Source organism: Carcharhinus amblyrhynchos, chromosome 6 (assembly GCF_965287045.1).
Source record: "Carcharhinus amblyrhynchos chromosome 6, sCarAmb.v2.hapA, whole genome shotgun sequence".
In the NCBI taxonomy this organism is placed as follows: Eukaryota; Metazoa; Chordata; class Chondrichthyes; order Carcharhiniformes; family Carcharhinidae; genus Carcharhinus; species Carcharhinus amblyrhynchos.
Window position 1 is genome coordinate 47,517,203 of NC_137329.1, and position 25,171 is coordinate 47,542,373.

Here is a 25,171-nt window from a genome sequence, read left to right on the forward strand (position 1 = left end):
CAATAAATGTTTCTAATTCATCTGAATGATGACGGTGTAATACAATTTGAATCAGGTTTTTGGTAAGTAATCACAACCTAAATAAGATTGTATTTAAACCAATATTAAATTATTGCTTCCTGTCAAGACATGTATTGGTTGCAATAGAAATTCAGCCACTATTGATTATTTAATTTGTTTTTTGTTACAGATCCATCGACATAACTGGGATGCTCAACCAGAGAGTGAAAGCTTCCTACTTTAATAGTACAGTAACCGTAGCAACGATTGTATTAGGCATTTTTTTCTCCCAATTCCTTACTTCTCTCCCTAAAGGCACTGAGTCAGATTGTGATAGATATAATATATATTTGTATGGGCGTATATGGGGTGTCAGGGAGGGTTAATACGTTTGGTGGGGGAACATGTCGCGTCCTTTCAGGGTGGTTTGTCCATCTTTTGTCCCCACCTGGCACTCAGCTCTCACCTGTAGCTCCCCGTAGCTGTTTGCATGCAACAGCGGCCACACCCTGGGCAACGGCTTCGACAAGCCAGCTAAACCAGGTGAGGATAGCTGATGGGACTCAACCCTCGGTGAGATAGGGAGATGTCTATCCCAGCATGTGAAGACAGACTCTGGTGGATTGAGCAGAAGAGACCAATGGAAGGTCCAACAGTCAAGAAGGCAGTCTCTGCAAGCGTCGTGGAACGCGAAGAACAGGACAAGATACAGAAGACATCCTGGTCATCCACTGCGCCTAGTCCCACTTCCAGCCATCTTGACTCTTGTCTTGCCACTGGATCTAGATGGGAATTGGGAAGAGAGAGTGAGGCTGACACTGCGCAACCCTCAGTCACTTTAATCCAAATCAAGTGCTAGTTTCGACACCATCATCATCATCATCAGTGTCCTGTTCCTGATCAGTCATCTTCGGACACACCGCAACCAGCCTCAAAATGACTAATGGTGTCAAGGTCCTCAGCGATGACAATGGATGAATAACATATATTTGTACATGTACAGGGACACTGGCAACTTCCCCAGCACTTCACTTGGTGGCTACTTTTGCAAGTTTAAATAACAAATGTTAGCAGGTTATAGCCAAGCCAAACTTGTTTTTGTTGAATGGCCACACACGTATTTTTGTATAGTGATCAGGAATGAAACACTGGAGTGGCCTTTAGTCCAGAGGTGCTGAAACCGCCTCCCACCCAAAACAATATCTCAGCTGCAAAACTGACCTTTTGATCAGTTCTTAATCATAATGTTGCATTACAGCTGATGGCTATAAAATTCAGGAATGCCCCTCGATACTTCTGTTCAATGTTGTTGTTCAATTTGCTCAACAGTACCCACATCGAGAAAATCTATTCACTGTCCAAAAATAGTATGACTAGGATGACGTACTATTAAGATCAGGATTGGTTTCCTTCACCAATGCAAGACAGTGGTGAGTTCGCAATAGAGTATTGTGTGCAGTTGTCATTTCCTTAACTTGGGAAGAACATACTTCAGAGATAGCACAACAAATTTCATTAGATTAATTCCAATCCTGGATAAGGACTGCCCTGTTAAGAAGAGATTGAGTGGATCAGACCTATGCTTCATGGAACAAGTTCATAAGGGGCTTGACAGGATATATGTTGAGAAAAAGTTTCCCTTGGCTGATGAATCTAGGACATAGGGTCAAAGTTTCAGCCACTTAGGACCGAGATAAAGAAACATTTTTCACTCAAAGAGTTGTGAATATTTCAAATTCTCTACCTCAGAGAATCTAGCTGTGAATTCTCAGTCATCAAGTATATTCATGACAGAGGTTGGTGAAATATTGGGTAATGGGGGAATTAAGGAATCTGGGGGTAGTGAGTGAAATCAGAATTGAGAGAATATCAAACATTGGGTGGGATTTTACAGCTGGGCTCTCCCCAAGACTAGAAAATCCCACCCAATGTCAATAGACCTTTGCATGGTCCACACCTCGACTACGACGATTCCTGTGATGGGTGGGACAGGACAATTCCACATTATCTTGTTGAATGTGGGACAGACTTGAAAGACCTAATGACTTAGTTCTGTTCCCATGACATTGCTATGTTCTATACCTTACAATCTTGGTCAAGTGTGACTCACTCATTAATGCACAACACATTGTGATGTTCTTCTGTCAATGCTTTTAATGGTGATATAGATTTGTTAAAGATGGCCAGGTGAATTCTGTTATCAACCTGAATCCACAATGGATAAGTATAAATTTTGGATTTCATAAATCCTTGGAGCAGGAGATCGGCTGCTGCTTGGAGAAAGACATCCATATGACAAAACTTCAGAGTATTGGACAATGGAATTCTAAGTCATTCTCCATAATGTATGAAACTATTCAGTTCAAGATCTATTTTTCTCTATATGGTATTTCATTCAGTCTCTTTCACTTCCTATAGTTGAACTGGAATTAGTTGTCATGGTGGAACTTCACACATTGGAATTGTGAGGTTGAGGGTTAGGTGATTAATTGAGAGCAGGCGACGAATGGAATTGGAAAACCAGTCGATTGGAGGGTGAGAAACCAATCCATCAAGTGGTAAGCGATGACAGGTTAATTGATGAATGTCACTGTATGCAGAGGATTGGTGATGGAGAGGTAAAAGGCTTGTTGATTGGGAGTGGGAAACAGAAGATTAGTTGATTGCAAATTAGAGATTAGCCAATTAGCGCTATGGAAAGATTGGTCAAATGGGGAGTATGACATCAGGCTGTTGAGGGAGTTGATAGAGAGGTGAGGGAGTGGTTGATCAAGGAGTAAGAGATCAGTTGATTAATGGTAAGGAATGAATCAATAATGAAATAAAATGTGCATCAATTGAGAAGTAGTCTTTCCTTTAATAATCCAAACAGTTGTGATTCATTGAGGTAGTGCTAACCATTGTGCCATCATGCCACTGTATGCCATTGTGCCACACGTGTGCCTTTCCAGCAGGTCATTAGGCACAAATGTAGTTTGAGAACTCCGCTGATATTATTTGATTTAACCAATCATGCAGTAATCAATTATAGCATCACCAATTAGCACGCAACTGCATTCAAAGATAAGACCCTCCTGTTGTGTATGGCTCAGTATCACTATGCCTGAGGCATTTACATACTGAGCACGCTATCGCACACCTATAATCAACACTGTTTCATGCTACATCAGCAGACATTAGACTAAAACACCAACAATAATTCTCAATCAATCATACTCAACCCTCACCTCAGCAGGTCAGCTATTACTGTATCAGTGTGATATTTCATTCTTCTGACATCCTGATGACCTCTCAAAATGAAACTGGTAATAAGTTGCACTGAACTGGCTGGTCGTGTTGTGCTGTGTATCTGTGCACTGTAAGAACAGCTGTACTTGCCCAAGGAGCTCACTCCCCTCAGGATCCTAATAGCAAAAGGAGTGAGCACTTTCATCCCATCAGTCTCAGTGGCGATGGGCCAAACTGCTAACTCAGGTGAGGTGATTTTCTGGATCCAAAAGGAACTGTGTCATGATATATCACTGATAACTGCCTGCCATGAAAGGCCTCCTCATAAACCGAAAGAAGCCTAGAGCAGAGAAGAATCCTGTTGCACTCACATGCCTAAGGCAATCTACAATGGATGCCAATATATCTGGGTACTTAACCGTGGTTGCCAAAGGTTGTGGTGAATACCTACATTCAGTGTGTTCATATCTGAATTCATAGGGCACTCTGGTACTCAAGATGATTCAGGCAAAAGGAGTACTTGGGACAGATACGTGGGTGATCAAAGTCTTATGCAACAGTGTGTACTGCCCCTGTCCCAAATGAGAAGCATTAGGTTGAAGTTCTACTCCAGGAAGGGTGTTCGTGTCATGGTCAAACAGGTGGATAAATCTGCCAGTCTTTCCAACACACCCAGCACAGGTGGAAAGAGCAGGAGGGATTCCTGCGGTAAGCCATACTGTGGCAGAGAGGTGTCCCTCAAGCTATAACCATTTGTGAGCTACATATACGGTCCCTTGAGAACTAGGGCTAATTATGGATGGGCATAGAATCAAAGAACCATAGAATTCCTACAATGTAGAAGAGGCCATTCGGCCAATTGAGTCAGCACTGACTGATGTTCCAAACGAGCATCTTACCCAATCGCCATAGCCCTGTGCTAACCCATCAAATCTTCACATCTTTGGACACTAAGGGGCAATTTACCATGGCCAATCCACCTAACCTACACATCTTTGGACTGTGGGAGGAAACCGGAGCACCCGGAGGAAACCCTCAGACACAGGGAGAATGTGCATGGGGTGATCATTGTTGTTACATTGGGTACCCATGCCAATTGGCACGGTCACTCACCTTGATTAATTATTTCATTTGATTAATACCTAATTGAGTTAACACAACTCTCCCAAAGGCTTAATTAGTGAAGTCAGCAGGCTGCACAGCAATAGGCAAGCTTGGATTTAGTTCTTAGGTTTTGCTGAGTCAATGCGGCTTTACATCTGCCACAATAGGAATGTTGGCTTTCAAGCCCTGAACATGGGAGAACTATATAGACCATGCAGGGTAGCTGTACTTGATCACTAGCAAGTGATAGCTGTTGGAAGGTGCCCCTTTTTAATGTTAAATGTGGACAGGAGTGGATTGATTGTTGTGATGGACACCATAGTAAAATAATTCTGCCCCCGGCCTCATATAGAAGAATGCTCAATTGAATGAGGTACAAGACTCAGAAATTTCAGGGAAGGAAATTGGGAATAAGGAATAAAATGTGTAAATTCAGGTGTGCAGCCTGGAAGGGAAAGTAAGAGATTCAGGTTGAAATCTTTAATGGACACCCTGGTGACTGGATTGCTCCCATGTTAATATCTGGGGAGAAAGGGAGAGACCGGAAGCAAATAGCGCCACCTGTTAATAACACATGGAACATCAACAAGTAATGTTGCCTCATTTTAAGAGAAACATAAATCCTATATAAATATGAAATGCGACAATGCAGATTAACCGCATTAAGCAGTCAATACACGCACACAATAATCAGCTGGACTCCAAATAACATTTTCTGTCTGCAAAACAGGCAGCCAGACAAGTCCTGAAATTCTAAATGTGTGTTTTCTTTTTAAATCTTTGCCTATTGTCTTATCATGGAGAATCTATAGCTGCATTAGAAATAAATTCCTAACATCACAGGAGTAAAAATGCAAATATACAAAAACATGTTAGCTTTACTGGGGACAGTATTATGTCCTCATCCTCCTGCTGCATCTATTCTTATCCACAGCATAATAATAGAGAGATTTCGACTGGGAACTCTATTTCTCTTGGACAGTGCTGTGTAAAAGCAAGCAGCAGAGGTTTGGAATAAGTACCCCCAAAATATTGAAAAGAACAATACACTTTCAAAGTGGCTCCAAAGTATTATCTGGCCTTCTCAATGTTGATATCCAATCTTCCCAGGGTTGCTACTGCTATTTATGTATTGTATTGGCTGTAATTACTGAGGACAGGTTTGGAGGAAAGGTTGGGTTGGATGGATGACAAGGCTCAAGTTAGCCTGGAAGGAAATTTCAGGTGCACATTTCCTGGCAGATTTGAGATGGAAGCCACTAAGAATCAAGGTTATTCCATATAATGCCCAGACACTGCTCAATAATGGTCTGTAATGAGGTGACAGGGTGGCACAATGGTTAGCACTGCTGTCTCACAGTGCCAGGGGCCAGGTTTGATTCCAGCCTTGACTGTGTGGAATTTGCAAGTTTCTCCCTGTGTCTGCATGGATTTCCTCTGGGTGCTCTGGTTTCCTTCTACAGTCCAAAGATGTGCAGGCTACATGGATTAGCTATGGTAAATGCATGGAATTATGGGTGGAGTGGAGGGCCTGGCTGGGATGCTCTTTCTGAGAGTTGGTGCAGACTCGATGGGCCGAATGGGCTCTTTCTGCACTGTAGGGGATTCTATGGTTCTATTCTGTGATAATTCAGCAGATAATCGATTCCTCCTATTCAACTAGTGTTCAGCTATGATTCTAACCCGCAAGAAGAATATTTCTGCAGTGTACTCAACATTTTTTATTATACTGCATGTGGTGTGCATTGGGGCTTCCATCTGGTTCCTGCTGTTGCTTTTTCTGAAGGCTGAAGTGGTTGATCACAACTGGAAACTGTGGGCAGAGATTGGAGAGAGAGGGGAGAGGCACCAAGGGGGAAGTGGCCTTTTACATGTTCACCCGTTGCCAGGGGAAATATTCAATATCCCCTTGCACCAAGGGGATCATGAAATGACACTAGTGCAAGGGATCCCAGACCTTTCTGCCAACGATTTTTATATTACTTATTGTAAACACACTTTTTTTCCTGATTCTACGCATGTGGATTTGACACCAGACTGAGTAGGTAGTATTTAGCATCACTGTAGAGTAAAGCTCGGGGGTCTTCTAATTGCTGAAGGCCCCTGCAAGGCAAACACCAGTCCTATTTTCATCTGTGAACACGTACAGATTAGGCCACCAGAAAGCAAAACCAAAATAATGCACACTGGATTATCTCAAATGAAAACAGAAAATGCTGGGAAAATGCAACAGGTCAGGTGGCATACGTAGAGAGAGAAAGGCCATTGATCTGAAATGTTAACTTTGTCTCTCTTTGCAGATGCTGTCAGACCTGTTGAGTATTTCCAGCACTGTCTGGTTTCATTTGGGCTTCCAGATAGTTGTTACCTCGTCAAACATTCGGCACAGGGTGGGGGGTGGGGATGTTGGAGGGATGGCGGGGGAAGACACGGTAATTTATTTAGCTGTCCTATTTTTTCCAAGAGATGAGTAAATGTTAAAAGTGTGGATGGCAATGTGCACAGCTGGAGTAAGGGTTTTTGATAAATACATTCACACATGCATGTTTGCATCCACACATACACTAAAGGCACACACCCAATACGCAGGCTGGCTGGGGGTGGGAGACTCTAATTGAGCTGAACCACGTTATGTTCCACACTGACACTGAGTGATAAGCTGGCTAGGGACAGCAACTGAAGTTCGAGAAAGTCAATGCGGCTGCAGCAATGAGGGTCGGTTATCTTATTAAAGCCACAAAATACCAGCTCCTGGGAATCAGTCTCATCATCATGGTAAATAACAACATCATATTTATTCTACTGTTAACCCGTCTGATACAATTTTTAACCCATTGCCTGGGATTTTTTTAAAATGAAATATCCTTAATAAGAAGTTGGTTGATTATAGTTAAGCCATTTCCATATCAGAGAATAAAACTTCTGGTAATAATGAACCGATATTTCTGATGTACGTGATTTTTTTGTTTAAAAAACATCTTATTGGTACTAAGTTTATTTAAACGTCTGTTTAGCCACCCCATACCAATCCCCTCCCACTGTTTGCTTGTGGTGTAAATATTAAAGTATGATTGTCTTCACCCCAGGCGCAGTGTTGTAAAACAGTGAATATCTGTGGGCTGCTGGACCTTGTGGAAGCCCCTATAGTAGACTGATTATTTCTTCATGATGATGCATTATCAAACAGTGTGAACAGATGGCAACAACCTGTCTTCGTGCTATTCTCTACTAAAGAAACTCACAAGATGAGAAAGTAGGGACACATTTTTCAGACAGCCCACTCCCACGTTAGGTATGGAGCCACTGCTCTGCTGTAATCATTTGCTCCCCACAGCCAACTTTAGTGAAGTTCCTCTTATTGCACAATGTAATAGTGTCCACTTCCTACACTAGCCATCTCATGGTTTCTTAAAGATTGTCAATTTCAAATACTATGGACAAACATTGCAAAAATGCTTAGAACATATGGTGCTTCAGCCTTGAATGATATGACTTTTAAAAATGCCTTTTGATCAGCTGTCATCAAAATAGGGATGCACTACAGTACAAACTTCAATTTCTAATGGGATTTACCTTTTCTGACCTCTTTTGGTATTTATCATCAAGTGGCCAGGATCGGACAGTCCCATTTCTCCAGTTTTCCCCAAAAGCAGACTGGGCAGTGTGAACCTACTCAGGACAATAAGGTTGATGCATAGGCTCAAGATGAGACTAGAATATTTAACAAGTACTTTGTATCATTGTTCACCAAGGAAGAGAAAGGATGCTGCTAACATATTCACCAAGCACAGAGATGGTAGAGATAATGGATAGGGTAAAAATTCATGGGCAGGATTTGCTGAAAAGAAGGTTTGTGCTTAGAATGGATAACACGTCTGGTCCACATTGCTATTGAAAGTTGGGGGAGAGGGAGGGCTTGCTATAATCTTCCAGTTGCCACCAGATACAGCTGAAGGGCTCGAGGATTTTAAAGTGGCAAATATGATGTGCTTGTTCAAGAAAGAATGTAAGGACATTCTAGTAACTACAGTCAGTTTACCATCAGTGAAGGCCTTAAAAATAATTATCAGGGAAAAGAGCAACAGGCACTTGAAGAGTTAATAAAGGAGAGCCAACATATATTTGCAAAAGGCAGATTGTGTTTGACTATTCCAACTCTTTAATTAAGTGAGACAGAAAGTTATTGAAGCAAATGCAGTGGTTGTGGTTTATGTGGATTTTAAGAAAGCACTTGACAAAGTATCTCATCAAAGCTGGTGAATAAAATTGAGGTTCCTGGAATAGCAGGGCCAGTAACAACTTGGATAAAATTAATTGGCTTAAGTACAGAAAACAATGAGTCATGGTAAATCATTGTTGAAACTGCTGGATGGTGGACAGTAGCTTACTGGGGTGAGTGCTGGGGCCACTGCTTTTTTGATATAAATAAAGGACTTGGATATAGTAAAATTTCAAAATTGAAACTTAAGAGGTGTGGCTAACAGTGAGAATGATGCAAATTAATTACAAGTCATAGATATACGAGCAGAATAATGGCAGATAGAATTTAATATGAATATAAGTGAGATGACGTCTGTTGTTGAAAGGGATATACTTAATGGCACAGTTCTAAAGAGTATCCTGGAAACTGAAGGTCCTGGGGGTTCATGTGCATTGATCTTTGACAGTGGCAGAAGATAGCGAGAGTAATTAGGAAAGCATATTGGAATATGAGCTTCATGAATAGAGATATTGGTACAAAAGCAGGGAGATTCGCTGAACCTTTACAAAGCTCTTTAAAGGCCACAACTAGATCATTGTTTAGAGTCAGAGAAGTGTACAGCACAGAGAGAGGCCCTTTGGCCCAACTCGTCCATGCCAATCAGTTTCTCTGTGTTTAAACCATATCCCTCTAAACTTTCTTATCCATGTACTTGTCCAAATGTCTTTTATATGTTGTAATTCTACCCGCCTCTACCACCTCATCTGGCAGCTCATTCCATATACGCATCATCTTCAATGTGAAAAAGTTGCCCCTCAGGTCCCTTATAAATCTTTCCCCTCTCACCTTGAACCTATGCCCTCTAGTTTTGGACTCTCCTATCCTGGGGAAAAGATCTTGGCTATTCACTTTATCTATGCCCCTCATGATTTTATAAACCTCGATAAGGTCACGCCTCATCCTCCTACACTCCAGGGACAAAAGTCTCAGCTCTCCAGGCTCTCCTTATGATTCAAACCTTTGTAAATCTTTTTTGCCCCCTTTCCACTTTAATAATATCCTTCCTGTAACAGGGCATCCAGAATTGTACGCAGTGCTCCAAATGATGCCTTACCAATGTCTTGAACAGTTGTAACGTAACGTCCCAACTCCTGTACTCAATGCTCTGACCACTTCTGCAGAGGAGATTTACCAGAATGATTGCAGGGATGAGGGATTTTAGCTACAAGGTTAGGTTGGAGAGACTGGAGTTGTCTCTGTGGAGCAAAGGAGATTCGATAGAGGTGTACACAATTATGACAAGTTTAAGGTAGGCAAAGAGTGTTCCCATTAGCTGATGCTACAAAAATTAAAAGACAGGGTTTTAAAGATTTAAGCAAAGGATACCAGGGGGTGTGTGAGGAAGAACTTTGTTGACACAGCAACTGGTAATGACTTGGAACTTGCAGCCTGTGAGGGTGGTGGAAGAAGGATGAGCAATGATTTCAAAAGAAAATTGCAGATGCAGTTGAGGGAGACAAAGCAGCAGGGCTACGGGGTTAGAGCAGGGCAATGGTTCTGAATTTCTCCATAGAGAGCTAGCAGGGACTCAGTGGGTTGAATGGCATCCTTCTGTGCTTTTGTGACTCTATGACTCAATGATTCTACATCCGCATTCTCAAACTCACTCTCCAAAATTAGTGCCTTTCCATCAGGGACTCCTCCTCGGCTTCCTGGAAAGAAAATGTAAGTTTCTCAACTTGAGGATTACAGTTTCTGTCACAAAAAACTTCTTGGTGTAAGTCATTTTCAAGAGCAGTTCACATTTACGTCACAGATCCACTTATAGCTTCAGGGTAATTTTGTCAATGATAAAGTGAACAGAGAGCAAAAGTGTTTGCCCAAAATGCACCAAAAGTTTTGGAGGAAAGAGGTTAAATGCTGATATCAATTGCAGCAAATTGGAGAATAATTTGGATTTCTAGGTCAGTGCTTCTCAAATCTTTTCGATTGATAGACACTTGATTCAAATGTTTTTGTATTCACAGACACCCCTATCAAAATTTTAATACTATATAATACTCATAATATGCAAGTCTTAATAATGTTTTTAAAATAATGCTTTTAAGAAAACAGATATTTGCTTACAAAATTAGTGAGATGTGTGTGCCTGCTTCTCATTGCAAAGAAAGTCAATCCTCAGTGTTGTGTTTGACAAAGACACTCATAAATCATTCTCCACTTCCTCTAGAGACCTATATTTTTAATTTCCAGCCTTAAGGAAAATAATGCCCTAGGCAAAGTTTTATTCTGGTGCCCTTGAGTTTTAATATGTTGCGTTTAAATACCTTAAATGCACTCCCTTCTGTTGAACAAGGCTAAACTTGTCTGGTGCCCATTTATAACCACAGGGCTATGTGCGATCTTCATGCCATTTTCAACACATCTCCATGCTCTTCTCTGAGATAAAATAGCCCACTCTGCATTGCATAAATGGAAACTTCATTCCACTTCTGCTGCTTGGCTCTCACCAAGCCTGCTTCCAGTTGCAGGTAATTCACTTACTCTTGACCATGCTTTCCTAGGTGGTTGCCCATCTGTAAGTCTGGCCATGTTCACTTGGCACTTTCTCCTAACTGTCCACGGAAAAAGCCATTTTATAAGGAGTTACTATACCCTGTGATCAGGCCATGCAATCCTTCTGAAATCAGCAGGATAACTGATTTTTTGGACTTGTTCAATGCATCAACTCCTTGAACTGTTTTTGGAAAAAAATGTGTTTAAGCCACCATTCTGAGCCTAAACTTGTGCAGATGGCACAAGTCCCACCGCTGGAGTCCACCCCAGCCCAATCATAGGGCCATCAATACAGCAGCATCTGCAGCTCCACTGCTCGTGGTGGCCATTCCTGAAACTGCAGCTCAAAGGAAAGAACACGTCAAAGGTCAAGCTCCCTGGAAGTGGATTATGTGGGTTGAGAATGCTGGGAGCAAGGGGCAGGTCCTGGTAGTTGGTGTGGAGTTGGGGAGGCAGATGGGATTGTGGCGCACAGGCAGCTCTGTTATGGTATCACACCATTGCCATTGTGGTTACTCTTTGTGGTCCATAGAATGCCAAAAGAGGGTGGTCCCTGCTGGAACTGGCTGGGAGACTTTCACTATCAGTTCTGCCACATGGTATGGACAAAATACCCATGGAGACAGGAAGTGGCTCTTAATGGGCCATTGAAATGCCTCAATTGGGCTCTCAGCAGGTGGCCAATCTGCCAACCTTCCCTGTGTTGACAAAATGGCATCAGGAAGGCTAATGCCTTCCTCTGCCATATTGCCAGCTCTCCGGTCATCCAGCTAGTCGCCAAAGGACTGGTAAAAATCAGCTCATTATTTCACAAGAAGTCACTTAGAAGCACAAAAAACACTTCTTAAAAAACAATTGATGATGCAAGAAAGGAAAAGATACATTCTCAGAAATTTAGATTGGGTTTTGCGACATGCTGACTTCAATACAAGTTCAGCAGGAAATAATGAGTATATAACAAACTAAAATAGATAAGTGAAGGTAAGAATGGAAAGAAGCCTGCTTTGCTTTAACTTTACTTTAAGTTGTGTGCTATTCCACTTAGGGACTGAGTGGTTAGAGAGTGAAGCAAATGAAAATATTTCAGCCATACAAAAGCCACGCATGTCTTAAAAGGGTACTGGTAGCCCCAAACTAAATGTAGAAAACCAATTGGAGAAAGTGACAATTTTATACTGTTAATGGCCTCCCAGGAATATTTGGCCTGTGGTATCGGTACACTCTCTGCTTGAATTGGGTGTTCAAATGTTCACATACAAAAGCCAAAACAATTGATTCCATGTTGCTTGATACCTTACGGTTCAGTGTTGAATTATCACCAGGAGACAGACACAAAACATTACCAGAACCCTTGCTGAAGAATGGGTTGATTAGCGTCCACAGGCTGAATTTTCCTGAATATCAGCAAAGACCGATAGCAGGCGGGAAAATGGCATTGAAGCCGCTGGCACTGACAGTGGCTTTCTCCGCCATAATGTCCCGGATTTAGTAAAGAAAATGGCAAATTGTCGGTTACATGATTGCCCGCCCTGCCAGCAACTTAGCTTTTTGGAATACGGGATACCATTTTTAAAGGCCGCCCCACTGCACAAAAGTTAATCAGGAACCAACCCCCACACACACCCCACCAACAAACCTCCTCCCCAGTACTGCCCAATGGCAATGCTTAGATAGTGTCAAGGAGCAGTGCCAGGGGCCAGCACCTGGGCAATGCCTAGAGCAGTGTCCATATCGTGCCTGGGCATGAGCTTCTCTGCCTGAGTGATGCACTCACCCTGAGCTCCTCTGGGAGGTCTGCTCACCAGATGCATGCCTAGAGAGACCATTCATGATTCATACCAGTCTGCCCCTGTGCCAACATGAATGGACTTTCTTACGGGGACTGGGGGATGATTCAGGCATAGAGGCCTGATGATGAGATGTTAGTGTATGGAAGTGATGTTCCTGCCATTGAATGTCGGGAATCCTGTTTCACCACCGGTGAGAGGACAGGAACAATCATATCACGCTTTTACATCAGCATCAAATGTGTTCCCGAGATTTTCCACTCCCATCGCCAAACCCCCCAAAGAAACCAGGCATGGAAAATCCCAGCCCACGGTTGTGTTTTGTCTGTATAAGGAAGGATTTGTTGAGATAACTGGTCATTCTTTGTACAAAAAAGTTACAGCACAGAAATAGGCTCTGCAAGAATCAATGACTTCAGGGAAGCAGTGGCAGAGAAAGTCAGAGTGTTGGAGGAAGCAAAAAAAGACTAAATAAAATGTTCAATTGTTATTATTGCTGTCTTGTAATGAGCATTCTAGCGCAGTCCAGACTCTCAGATCTCATTACTTTCCCCTTTGTTGTGTTTCACACTAGTTCCTTGGAGTTGCAGTTGCTGCAGTGACCTTGTGGACCTCCTCCAATGATGAGTTCTTTGTTATCCGCAATATCACCATTGAAACCAACCGATACACTAGATTTCATGATCTTGGTGAGTTAACTTGCAGACAGTTGAAAAACAGACTCTTTTTCCATAATGGCAAATACCCTTTTTCAATCCTGATGAACACATGGTTCTCTTGTCAGGCCCAAATAAACACCAGAATTTATTTAAAATACTGAGCTAGCAGTAACATTTGTAGCTCGACTTCCTTAATTCTCAATTAGTGTCAATTTAAAATGAAACAAAAAATGTTATGATTTTTAATGACAGTTGAACTTATTGGTCAATATGTGGATAGTCCGATGCTAGGCCCTCGGAATCACTAATTCACGGCACCAGGAACCCGGGTTCAATCCTGGATTGGGTCACTGTCTGTGCAGAGTCTACAAGTTCTCCCCGTGGCTGCGCGGGTTTCCTCTGGTTGCTCCAGTTTCTTCTCACAGTCTGAAAGACGTGCTGGTTAGGTCCACTGACCATGCTAAATTCTCCGTCAGTATACCCGAACAGGTGCCAGAGTGTGGCGACTAGGGGATTTTCACAGTAACTTCATTGCAGTGTTAACATAAGACTACTTGTGACATTAATGATTAAATGTTAACTTTAAATGTGAATGATGGGAAATGATAGACTTTCAACTGGTGCTTCACATAAAGGAAAACTGGCCACTGAAGCCGATATTATGTAAAGAAATGGGAATCTTTCATTACTGGGACCCAAGTTCAAATCTAGCTCATACTCAAAGAATGTAAATTTTCCAACTGTAAAGGTCCAACGCAAAATGGATAGTAACTCAAGTACTCGCATTTATATAGTGCCTTTCACATCAAAAATCATCCCAGAGAGCTTCATAGAAGCATTAACAAGGGAAAAGTCAATGCTGAGTCAAAGGAGTAAATATTTGGAAGTTTGGTCAAATAGTGGGTTTAATAGGGAGTCTCACAGAGCAAATTCTCAAACAGGAAATGAATAACCACCAGAGGTGGACAAAGTGGTGACTGCTGAGAATGTCAGAATTAGAGGAAGACAGAGACATCAGGTGTTGAGGGCAGAAGATTACAGAGATATCTAGCAAGAGGTCCAGAGAGAACATAAACACGAGGGTGACAATTTTACATTTAACCTTTTAGAAATTCCTCCCATGGGATGTGGGCATCGTTGGCTAGGCAGCATTCTGCGATCATCACTAATTGCCCTTGAGAAGTTGTGGTGAGCTGCCTTCTTGAACTGCTGCAGTCCATGAGGAGCAAATGCACTCCCAATTCTGTTAGGGAGTGAGTTCCGGGATTTGAATCCAGTGACAGTGAAGGAATGGCGATGTATTTCCAAGTCAGGACAGTGTGTGACTTGGAGGTGAACTTGCAGGCGCTGGTACTCCTGCGCATCTGCTGCCCTTATCCTTTTAAGTGGTAGAAGTCATGGGTTTGGAAGGTGCTGTCGAAAGACCCTTTGTGAGTTGTTGTAGCCTGTTTTGTAGATTGTACACATGACTGCCACTGTCATCTGCAGTGGATGGGATGTCAATCAGATGGGCTGCTTTGTCCTGGATGGTGTTGAGTTTCTTGAGTGTTGTTGGAACTGCATTCATCCAGGCAAGTGGTGAATATTCCATCAGATAGTGGGCAGGCTTTGAGGAGTTGGGAGATGAATTACTCTCCACAGAATTCCCAGCCTCTGATCTGCTCTTGTAGCGACAGATTTTTTATGGCTAGTCCAGTTCAGTTTCTGGTCAATGGTGTCCTCCTGGATGTTGATTGTGGGGGATTCAGCAATAGTAATGCCATGGGACGGTTTAGATCGGGTCATTTTTAAGGTTTAATATGGCAACACCAAAGGGAAGGCATTGGCTATTGCAGGAAAGAAACCTACCAGAGGTTCAGGATCCCAGAGTGCCCCTGGCCGCTGACGGGAGGGGTTTTGGGGATGGGTATCACAGGTTATGGGCTCCCCTTTCTAATGCTAAGTCTCTTGAGCAGACGCTGAGTACCTTTGAAGGAGTGACCCTCTCAAGCCCAGGAGATGACAAGCTGCCCTCGTAGGTTTACTTGTGCACACACTAAGCGACAGCCCCAGCCACAGTTGGGTTAATACTAGCAATGATGTGATGAGGCTGTTAAGTGGGTGTTAATTGTTCATTTAAGGGCCTCAATTGGCTGTGGGATGAGAAGATTGACCTGCCACTCCAGACTTAATCTGGGAAGCGGCAGAAAGCAGCGTGATGTTCAACTACCATCATCCCACCGGATTAAACACCTTCCCACCTCCGAACCCATCCTTAGGGAGGGCAGAAGATTCCGCTCAAAGTTTGAAAAGGTCAGATATTCAGTTTTAAGTTTGTTTGGTTGCAACTGTTGGAGTGCAGCTCAGGAAATTAGTTTGTGACAGTGAAGACTGAAGCTCAGAGATAATTCCTGCCCGGCTGTTCAGCAGTAAGGACCTCAGCGCAGAACATGGTAAAAATGCATATTTGTCATGCCACAGACTAAAATTATACAAATGTTATGCCTGACAATATCTTTTCATCATAATTTCCTCATTTAATCAACTGTCAAATTATCAGTGCAGTTACAGACAACTCAATGACTTGGCAAAATTAAACAAACTACATCCTGGTGGCTTTTGTTTATCAGAGAAGCGTTTCAGTTCAGCGACATATTATCAGTCAGAGATTCTCCTGGGTGCAGTGAGCCACATGCAATGTGCATTCAGTTTGTAACAGAATCATAGAATTCTACAGTGCAGAAGGAGACCATTCGGCCCATTGAATTTGCACCAACCACAACCCCACCCAGGCTCCATCCCATGCATTTACCCTAGCTAGTCCCCTTCACACTAAGGGGCAATTTAGCATGGGCAATCCACCCAACCCACACATCTTTGGATTGTGGGAGGAAACCGGAACACCCGGAGGAAACCCATGCAGACACAGGGAGAACATGCAAACAACACACAGACCAAGTCAGGAATCGAACCCAGGTCCCTGGCACTGTGAGGCAGCAGTGCTAACCATTAACGGATTCAGAGAATCCTAGAGTCAGCTAGCTGTAGCATTGCTCTACGTGAAATGCTTTTATATTCTTTTATATTCAGTTCTAATGAGGCGCAGTCTCATTACTGTCACAGAAACATTCTCATCATCTTGTATAAAAGTTATGGAACTACAAAGGCACAATAATGCTGAATGCTGCAAATCAGAAATAAAAACAAAACAAATGCTGCAATGACTCAGCAGGCCAGGTAGTATCTGTGGGATTTCAGGTTACAATCATCTTTCATCAGAACTGATGAAGGACAGAAATGTAATAGTTTTTGAGCCAGTGAAAGGGGGAGGGGTCAGGAAGGCTGATCAAAAGATGGCTGATAATGTAAGGTGACCACTTTTTGGAAAACCTCTATGTGGATTATACTTGACAGACCGGTTCTGAGAGAACATGGAATGTCGTACCTGACAAAGTGTCATGGCGTACTTCAAACGGAGACACTTGAAAGAAGGATATGGAAAATGCAAACAACTGGACTTTTAATCTTCTGCGTTTGTAGAAACAATAGAGAGTGGTTTCCACATCTCAGCTGTCATCCAAAAATCCATCTCCTGTCAATTCATAGCTTAGAATGCACAAACTGGTCTATGATGAAAGAAAGACAGACTTGGGTGCATTATATGCCTCCCCCCTACCTGGGAATACACGGGGTAGAATGAATTTAAAAGCTGGTACAGACCACTGCTGGGTGTATGGCAGCAACACCAGTCATTCCTGCATAAGTAGACAATGTTTCTTTCCCTCTCTCCTTTGCAGGAGGCAAGGTTTTAGTAGAGAGACAACCGTTATTTCCAACAGACTGAAAATCTACCAAAGTCAGCTTTACCAAAATCACCCAAGTTAACGGCCGCAACATACCACCATTTACATCTCGCAGTGAAGTTGAGGACCAATTTGTATGCACTGTTACCTTCACATTTCTAATCTGCGCACGTTTGTTACATTTTTATTACTTTTCCCTGGGTTTTAGTAACTCAGAAACTAACTCTTTTTTTGACTTAAGGAAACCAGGTTAAATTGGCTCCCTATAAAAAGTAAATACATTTGGACTGGGGAAAAGTATCCACACTTAAAGGATTTTTAAACTAACCTTTTTTGCAATCAACTGAGGGCTTGAACAAAGTGGAGAGCCAGCTCATCCTTCCTCACCGGGTCAGAATAAAATTGGGGTCCTACCCAGCCGTAATAAAATGGGGACCTTGTCTGGGACTAGTCGTGCCACAATACAAAAGACATTTGGCCCATGGTGCTGTTCAAATGAGCAGACATGCTTGGTTCCACATTCCCACTTTTTGTCCATAGCCCTGTTATGTTCCTGAAGCATCCACCCAAACTCCCTTTCAAAATTATTTATAGAATTCGATTCCATCTCCTTTCCAAGCACAGCATTCCACATTTCAATATTTCAGAATGAAATAATTTCTCCTTATCTCTCCCTCTGGACCTTTTAGATTCTAAATCCATAACCCTGGGTTGTAAACACACTTACCAGAGGGAATCTTTTTGCATTTTCACCCAATAAAAGTCTTTCATGGTCTTGAAAGTCTCTCTTAATTTTCTCTGTTCCAAGGAGAACTAGCCTAACCTTCCCAAACTTCATAAATGGGTTCCCTTATCCTTTTCCTGGAGTCTGATACCCAGGATGACCCAAATTATCCCAACTGCAGCCTAACCAGTATTTGACAAAATCCTAACACAATATCTTTGCTTTTATATTCTATTCTTCTCTAGATAAACCAGAGCAATCAGTTTATCGACTTACCCTGACACCTTTAAGGATTTGTATATTGGAAACCAATCTACAGTCATCTGCACTTTTCAAAGTCATGCCATTTGAAATATTGTCTTTCCATTTTAGTCCTTCCAAAGTGCACTACTTCACACATTCTGCTTTGAATTCCACCTATCCATTTGACTATCTTCTCTATGTCATCCTGAGGCCTGTAACTGTCTTCCTCATGAATTACTATTTTAACAAGGTTTGTATCATCTCAATGAGATCATTTCAATGAGGTGAGGACAAATCTGTCAGGGTAAATTGGAATCAAGATTGGAAGGCAAATCTGTAAAGGAAGAATGGCTACATTTAAAGTGGAGATGCTCTGTGTACAATTCAGATACATTTTCATGAGCGGGAAAAGCAGCATAGATTTGTTGCAGGCAAATCATGTTTATCTGGCTTGATTTGAGAAATTTTCTACCATTTTCTGGTTCTCATTCCCCTGCCCAATCAGTTTAAGTCCTCCTCAAGAGTGTAATGTCTATTTGTTTAACAAATTCAACTTGGTCTTTCTGAAGCATTCCTTATCTGATTGTTTTCACTAATGCTCTAACACAATTCAGACTGTGTAATTCCTCTCTAGCCTGTGTAATGCATTCACTTCATGAGCCTAAAGAGAAAATGCTGGAAAATGTCAGCAGGTCTGACCAAACGGTCATCTGGAGTTGAAACGTCAGCTCTCTTCTCTCCTTACAGATGCTGCCAGACCTGCTGAGATTTTCCAGCATTTTCTCTTACGGTTTCAGATTCCCATATCTGCAGTAATTTGCTTTTATCCACTTTCTGAGCCTGCTATATGCTTCAACCATCACACTCTATCCATGGAAACCATTCCATCCTGTGTAATAGTCTCTCCAGAGACACTTTACAGACGGAATAGTGCTTCGCCAAAATATTCTAGTGAGTCCAATTTTTATGCAGCACTATGTGTTATGGCAGAGAATTTTCGTTTTAACGCACACCAGATTGTGTCATATTCTCTCTGCGCACATTCTCCAGTCTGTTCAGTACTTTATGTTCCAAACTCTCCTCGTTTCTGCTCCTTTGCATGGCTGGTGTGTTATCTGAGGGGGCCCCTATCTCTTGCTATCTCTCAGTGACCAAGCCGACTACTGCCTCTGCTATCAGCAACTGACACTCCTATCTTACTGAACAGTGCATGTTCCCTCTTTGACTGTGACTCTGAAAGTGGAAGCTTCACAATGAAATGGAATAAACATGTTTGCATAGTAAATTGGAAAGGCCATGTGCTGCAATGTGAAGTGCAGAATTGAGTGGTGTAAAGTGGGAAGGTGTCAGAGCCAGTGGGGGCCAAATTGGATAGCCAAAAATCATCATTGAATCATAGAGTCCTAGTGCAGAAGGAGGCCATTCGGCCCATTAAGTCTGCACCAACCATAATCTCACCCAGGCCCTATCCCCGTAACCCCTTGCATTTACACTAACTAGTCCCCCTGACACTAAGGGGCAATTTAACATGACCAATCCACCTAACCTGCACATTGTTGGACTGCGGGAGGAAACCAGAGCACACAGAGGAACGCACACAGACATGGTGAGAATGTGAAAACTCCACGCACTCAAGCCGGGAATTGAACCCGGGTCCCTGGTGTTGTGAGGCACCAGTACTAACCACTGTGCCACCCAGCTGCCCCTCCTGTACTGGGAATCGTGATGCCTGGTTAAGTGCAATCAGTAGTTGAGATGAAGCTAGCACATCATTGTTGTCCTTTTTTGTTCATTGGTGGGATATTGGTGTTGCTGGCTGGCCAGCATTTATTGTCCATCCCTAGTTGCCCTTGAACTGAGTGGCTTGCCAGGCACTCAGAGGGCAGTTAAGAGTCAACCACATCACTGTGGCACTGGAGTCACATGTAGGCCAGACCGAGTAAGAACTGCAGAATTCCTTCCCTGAAGGACATTAGTTTTAATGACAATCTACAATAGTTTCATGGTCATCAGTAAATTCTTAATTCCAGATATTGTTTATTGAATTCAAATTCCACCATCTGTCGTGGCAGGTTTCAAAACTGAGCCCCTGGAACATTAGCTAAGTTTCTAGATTAATAATCTAGCAATAATACCACTAGGCCATCGCCTCTCCTGGTGTTGCCTACAAAAATCCATGGTTTTTGTGTGAAGTCAGTGTTAAGTGTTCATGGACATTAGGAGTCCTGACCCTCCTTGAGAACACAATTTGCTTCTATTAATCATAGGATGTGGGTTTTACTGGGAAGACCAGCATTCATTGCCTAATTGCCCCTGAGAAGGTGGGTGAGATGACTTCTGGAACCACTGCAGAGTATGCTGTGTGAGGTGTGCCCACTGTATCATTAGGGAGGGAGTTCGAGAGTTTTGATCCAGTGGCAGTGAAGGAACGGTAATATAGGGCCCGATTCTCCCACTGCAACCCGCAACTTTTCTGGCAGGTCAGGGCGGGAGATGCACGTCACCAGCCTTGTTCCGGGATTTGCGCATACACCAGGAGTGCGTGTGCATCTCCCACAGCCGGCGAACAGACACCAGTCAGACCAGACTGGAAACCAACGAGAAGGCAGTTAAGTCATTTGAATCTGTTTTAAATGTATTTTAAATATATTTTCAATGTAATTATTAGGAACTTACTAGTCCCGATTGAATCTCCCACCCCAGCAGGAGTACGTCATTCTGGCAGGGTTCAGTAGTGCCCCACGTATGGGGAAGCTTGCGGGAGACCCTGCCAGAATGAAAGTGGGGCAATTGGGGCTGTCCAGTGGTTTGGGCGGTGGGGCTGGTGCCCCCTGGGCATGAGCACCCTGGCAGTCCCAATCTGTGCCCCCAACATTGCCCAAAGAGCGGTGTCTATATCCAGGGGGCACCTTGGCACTGCCCATCAGGCAACACCAATGGGGGCAGTGTCTATTGTGGGGGATCCTGTTGTCACTCCGCAGACAGGATTGGTCTGGGATGGGGGGGAGGGAGCGATTGAGGTGGGTGGATGGGTGTTGGTCTGCCCGGGGTGGGGGCGGGGGGAGGTGTTGGGGGGGGTGCCTCCTTCTGGGGGGAGGGTCTGACCCTGGGTGTGTCGGTGGGGGGGGGGGCATCGCTACTGCTGGGGGTGGGGGGGGGCGCGTGGGCTGGACATCAGGGTGCTCCCAGGCGGGGGGGGGGTCAGGGCTAGCCTGGGAACTATTGTGGGGGCCGTGATCAGGCCCTGGAAGGGGGGGGAGGCAGGAGGGGAAGCACTGCTGCTTTGGGGGGGTGGGGGTGGGGTGTTCCCTGGCTGGCCAACAATCAAGCTGGCCAGCAAACGGGAAGATTGACGGATCGGGTCCACTGCGCACGCACAGAGTTTCAGAGCCTTGGGACTCCAGCGTGAATACGCATCACCCTCCTGCATTTTTAATGATATTCACAGCTGGGAGCTCTGCAGTGCACGGAGTGGGGAGATTCGGGTGAGAAGCTGAACTGATAGAACAGTCGGGGTCTAGAACAGTTTTCCTGCCAATCCAGTACTTTTGGTAGAATCATGGCCATAGTTTCAATACAACATGGTGTGTGCCTTGTTGGGAACCTACAGATGGTAATGTGTCTGCTGCTGTCATTCCAGAGTGCGTGTACAGGTTGTTGGGGGGATAAAGCTGACTAGGGTGTGTGTGTGTGTGTGTGTGTGTGTGTGTGTGTACGTGTGGGGGGGAGGGGGTGATGTGGTGTGGGGAAAAGGGTATTTAGAATATGCGTTTGGGGGGTAGAGAGAGAGCAGCATCGTTGGGTCTTCTGTCACCAGGCAATATGGCGAGCTTGGCTGAAACTAACATAAGTGCAGCTCCCTGGAGATGGGGTTTTTCCAGGAATTTCATTGCTCCCAACTTCCCAAAGACGGGGTTGTTCCAGTGACTTAGGATGGCATGATGGCACAGCGGTTGGCGCAGATGCTCACGGTGCCAGGGGCCAGATTCAGTTCCGGCATTGGGTTGCGCTCTGTGTAGAGTTTGCATGTTCTCCTGACTGCATGTGTTTCCTCCGGGTGCTCCAGTTTCCTCCCGCAGTCTGGGGACGTGCAGGTTGGGTGAATTGGCCGTGCTAAATTGACCCTGAGAGCCAGATTTTACCATTCGGAGGCTAAGTGCCGGATCTGGACATAAAATGGATTCAAGCCCGAAATCCCCATTCCAGCGCTCCCGTATGCTTTTTGCCGGCTCCGGTCCAATTCGTGCTGTGGGGCGGGGCTTAGAGCTGCCGGAACAATCGGAGCTCTGAACTGTGCATGTGCAGTTGGATAAAAACTGACACAGCGCGCCCGGGTGTGAAAGACAAAACAGAGAGAGAGCCGGGGGGGATGAGCCACAATTGGACCTCCCTGGGAGGCAGGCCCCTCCCCCAGGAGGCAGCCTCCCCCCCTGCAATCAGACCCCCCCGGGAGGCAGGCCCCCCTCTCGGCAGAGAACACCCCCAACCTACCTTGATTGCTGCTGTCCCTCTACCATCCTTCTGACCTTGATGTGGAGATGCCGGCATTGGACTGGGGTGAGCACAATAAGAAGCCTCACGACACCAGGTTAAAGTCCTGTTGAAGCCTAACCTGGTGTTGTGAGACTTCTTGCTGCAGTCGTTGGACAGCCTGCAGCACCTTCCTGGCCTTCTGCTGGTGTCTGCCGGAAAGGGAGGGGGGGGGGGTTGGGCGTGGTGGAGGATGGGAGGAGGATGGACTTGGGAGAACCTCCATCACCACCCCCCACCATCCCCAACCAGAGATCTATCTGAGCCTGCCCCCTCCTCCGGCAGACACCAGCGGAAGGCCGGGAAGGTGCTGCAGGCTCTCCAACGAGTGCAGTAAGGAGCCACACAACACCAGGTTAAACTCCAAAGGGACTTTCCAACAGGACTTTAACCCGGTGTTGTGAGGCTTCTTACTGTGTTCACCCCAGTCCGACTGTGATCTCCACATCAACGAGTGCAGGTGAGAAGGATGGTGGAGGAAAGCAGCAATCGAGGTAGGTTGGGGGTGTGCTCTGCCAAGGGTGGACCTGCCTCCCAGAGGCGGGTCTGATCGCAGGGGGGCCTTCCTCCCGGGGGCGGGGGGTGGGGGGGCTGCCTCCGGGGGGCGGTCTGACCGTGGGCGGAGATGAGGGGCTGCCTCCCAGGGGGGTCCGATTTTGGGAGGGAGGTCTGCTGGGGGGCAGGGTCTGCCTCCTAGAGGGTTCGGATCGTGAGGGGGAGGGTCTGCCGGGGTGGTTAGCGGGGGGTCTGCGAAATGTGCTCGAGGTGGATGGGCTTCGGAGGTTCCTCTGCAGAATAGGAATCAGCTTCGGAATTTTATTCTGCAGGTGGATAGCAGCGCGGATCTGGAACAGATCCGATGACGGTAAAGTGGCGTTTGGCGGTAGAGTTGGGCGCGCGGTTCATTAGGCCACCCGATTGGGATGCAGATCGGATCCGCGGCCAAATCGGGTATCAGTAAAGGCCCGATCAGCCTGGTTTCGGGTGCAGATTGCGTTGCAGGCCTGATGCCCAAATTTACCACGATGCGAATTTCTGGTAAAATCCGGCCCTTAATGTCCCAGGATGTATGTGTTAGGGGAGTTAGTGGGGTAAATATGTGGGGTTACAGGGATAGGACCTTCGTTGGACGCTCTGTTGAAGAGTTGGTGCAGGCTTGATGGGCCAAATGGTCTTCTTCTGCACTATATGGATTCTATGGTTCTATGAAAATAAGGGCTTTAAAAATAGGTTTTCATATTTTTACGTTTACATGTTAATCTATGATATGTAAATTTTAATAATTATATACAGAATGTTTCTATGCTGCTTTATTAAGTATTTTGTTGTTATTGACATGTGGGGTCACGTCAGTTTGCAAGTGTTAAAATAGGATCACATTAGATTTTTGCTATTTTATCTATACAGTGGTTCAGCACTCTCTCTGCTGGCCTTTCTATTACATGCAAAACTCAATAACTAATGCTGCATCAGCCTGTGGCCTCTTTGGGTGAGATTTCCAATATGTGCCAACAGGGGAAATTTTATGTTGTGTGCTCAAGACTATTTAGTCATTGCCTTACTAACCAGTAGTCAAGAAATGGATCCGCTTGTCATTTTTAGCTAGGTTTAAAGCTCATGCCCAAAGATTGAAGGCCAATGTTTGACCTGCTCCTTATGATGAGATTTCTGTCTAAGGAGCATTCACCTGGATTGCCACAGGTTAAAGTCACTTGTGTCCCTCTGTCTCTTCCTACAGCTGTTTACAGTGGTCTGTCCACCAGCATCTACCTCGCTGTCCTAGGAATTATCTGTCTGATTGGAATTGCGAAGGAATCACAATACTTGCTTAGTGTGGTGAGTGGCACATTGTTTGGAATATATCACACAAGGTATTTATCGATGGTTATTGTTCAGATAACAACAAGCAAATAGACTGTGTTTGAGGTCACCATCAGGCAGACAAACACAGCTTGGTGTGTCAAGCAGTGATCTGACTTTTGTGTGTGGGGCAGGCTCAGTCTGTCTTTCTTGTTCAGTCTTCTTTCTTTGTCTGTCAGCTCATGTAGTTGCTATATTGCTGGCGTACTTTCTCAGTGGCACTATGTGTCCCAGCTCAGGTGTGTGTCCAACCATGAAATGCCAAAAGGTTGTTAGTCACTTGCTGAGAGGCTGAACAATTCAAAAATAAACTTAATAAGTAAATAAGTGGTTCAAGACCCCTTCCCAAAACCTAACCTACCTCAAAAGAAGGCCAGCTGTTCATGAAGAGGCAGGAGACAAAACCTGGAAAGGGGCTAAGCTGACAAGAGCAAGCCGCATGAATAAGTAAAAACGCAAGAACAAACCTGAAGTATGTTTAATGTAGTCACGTGCCA

General features: G+C 44.4%; 1 protein-coding gene across 2 annotated transcripts in view; it reads left to right on the plus strand.

Moving 5' to 3' along the window:
* Nucleotides 1–6,997: 6,997 nt before the first annotated feature.
* LOC145344462 (tetraspanin-32-like) overlaps nt 6,998–25,171 on the plus strand; it is a 73,990-nt gene continuing 55,816 nt past the window's right edge. For both annotated transcript variants that reach the window (XM_080191606.1, XM_080191607.1), the window contains exons 1-3: nt 6,998–7,107; nt 13,451–13,565; nt 24,553–24,650. In XM_080191606.1, the coding sequence (XP_080047732.1) occupies nt 7,042–7,107; nt 13,451–13,565; nt 24,553–24,650 (279 nt within the window). In that variant the 5' untranslated portion in view covers nt 6,998–7,041. The remainder of the gene's footprint in view (nt 7,108–13,450; nt 13,566–24,552; nt 24,651–25,171) is intronic.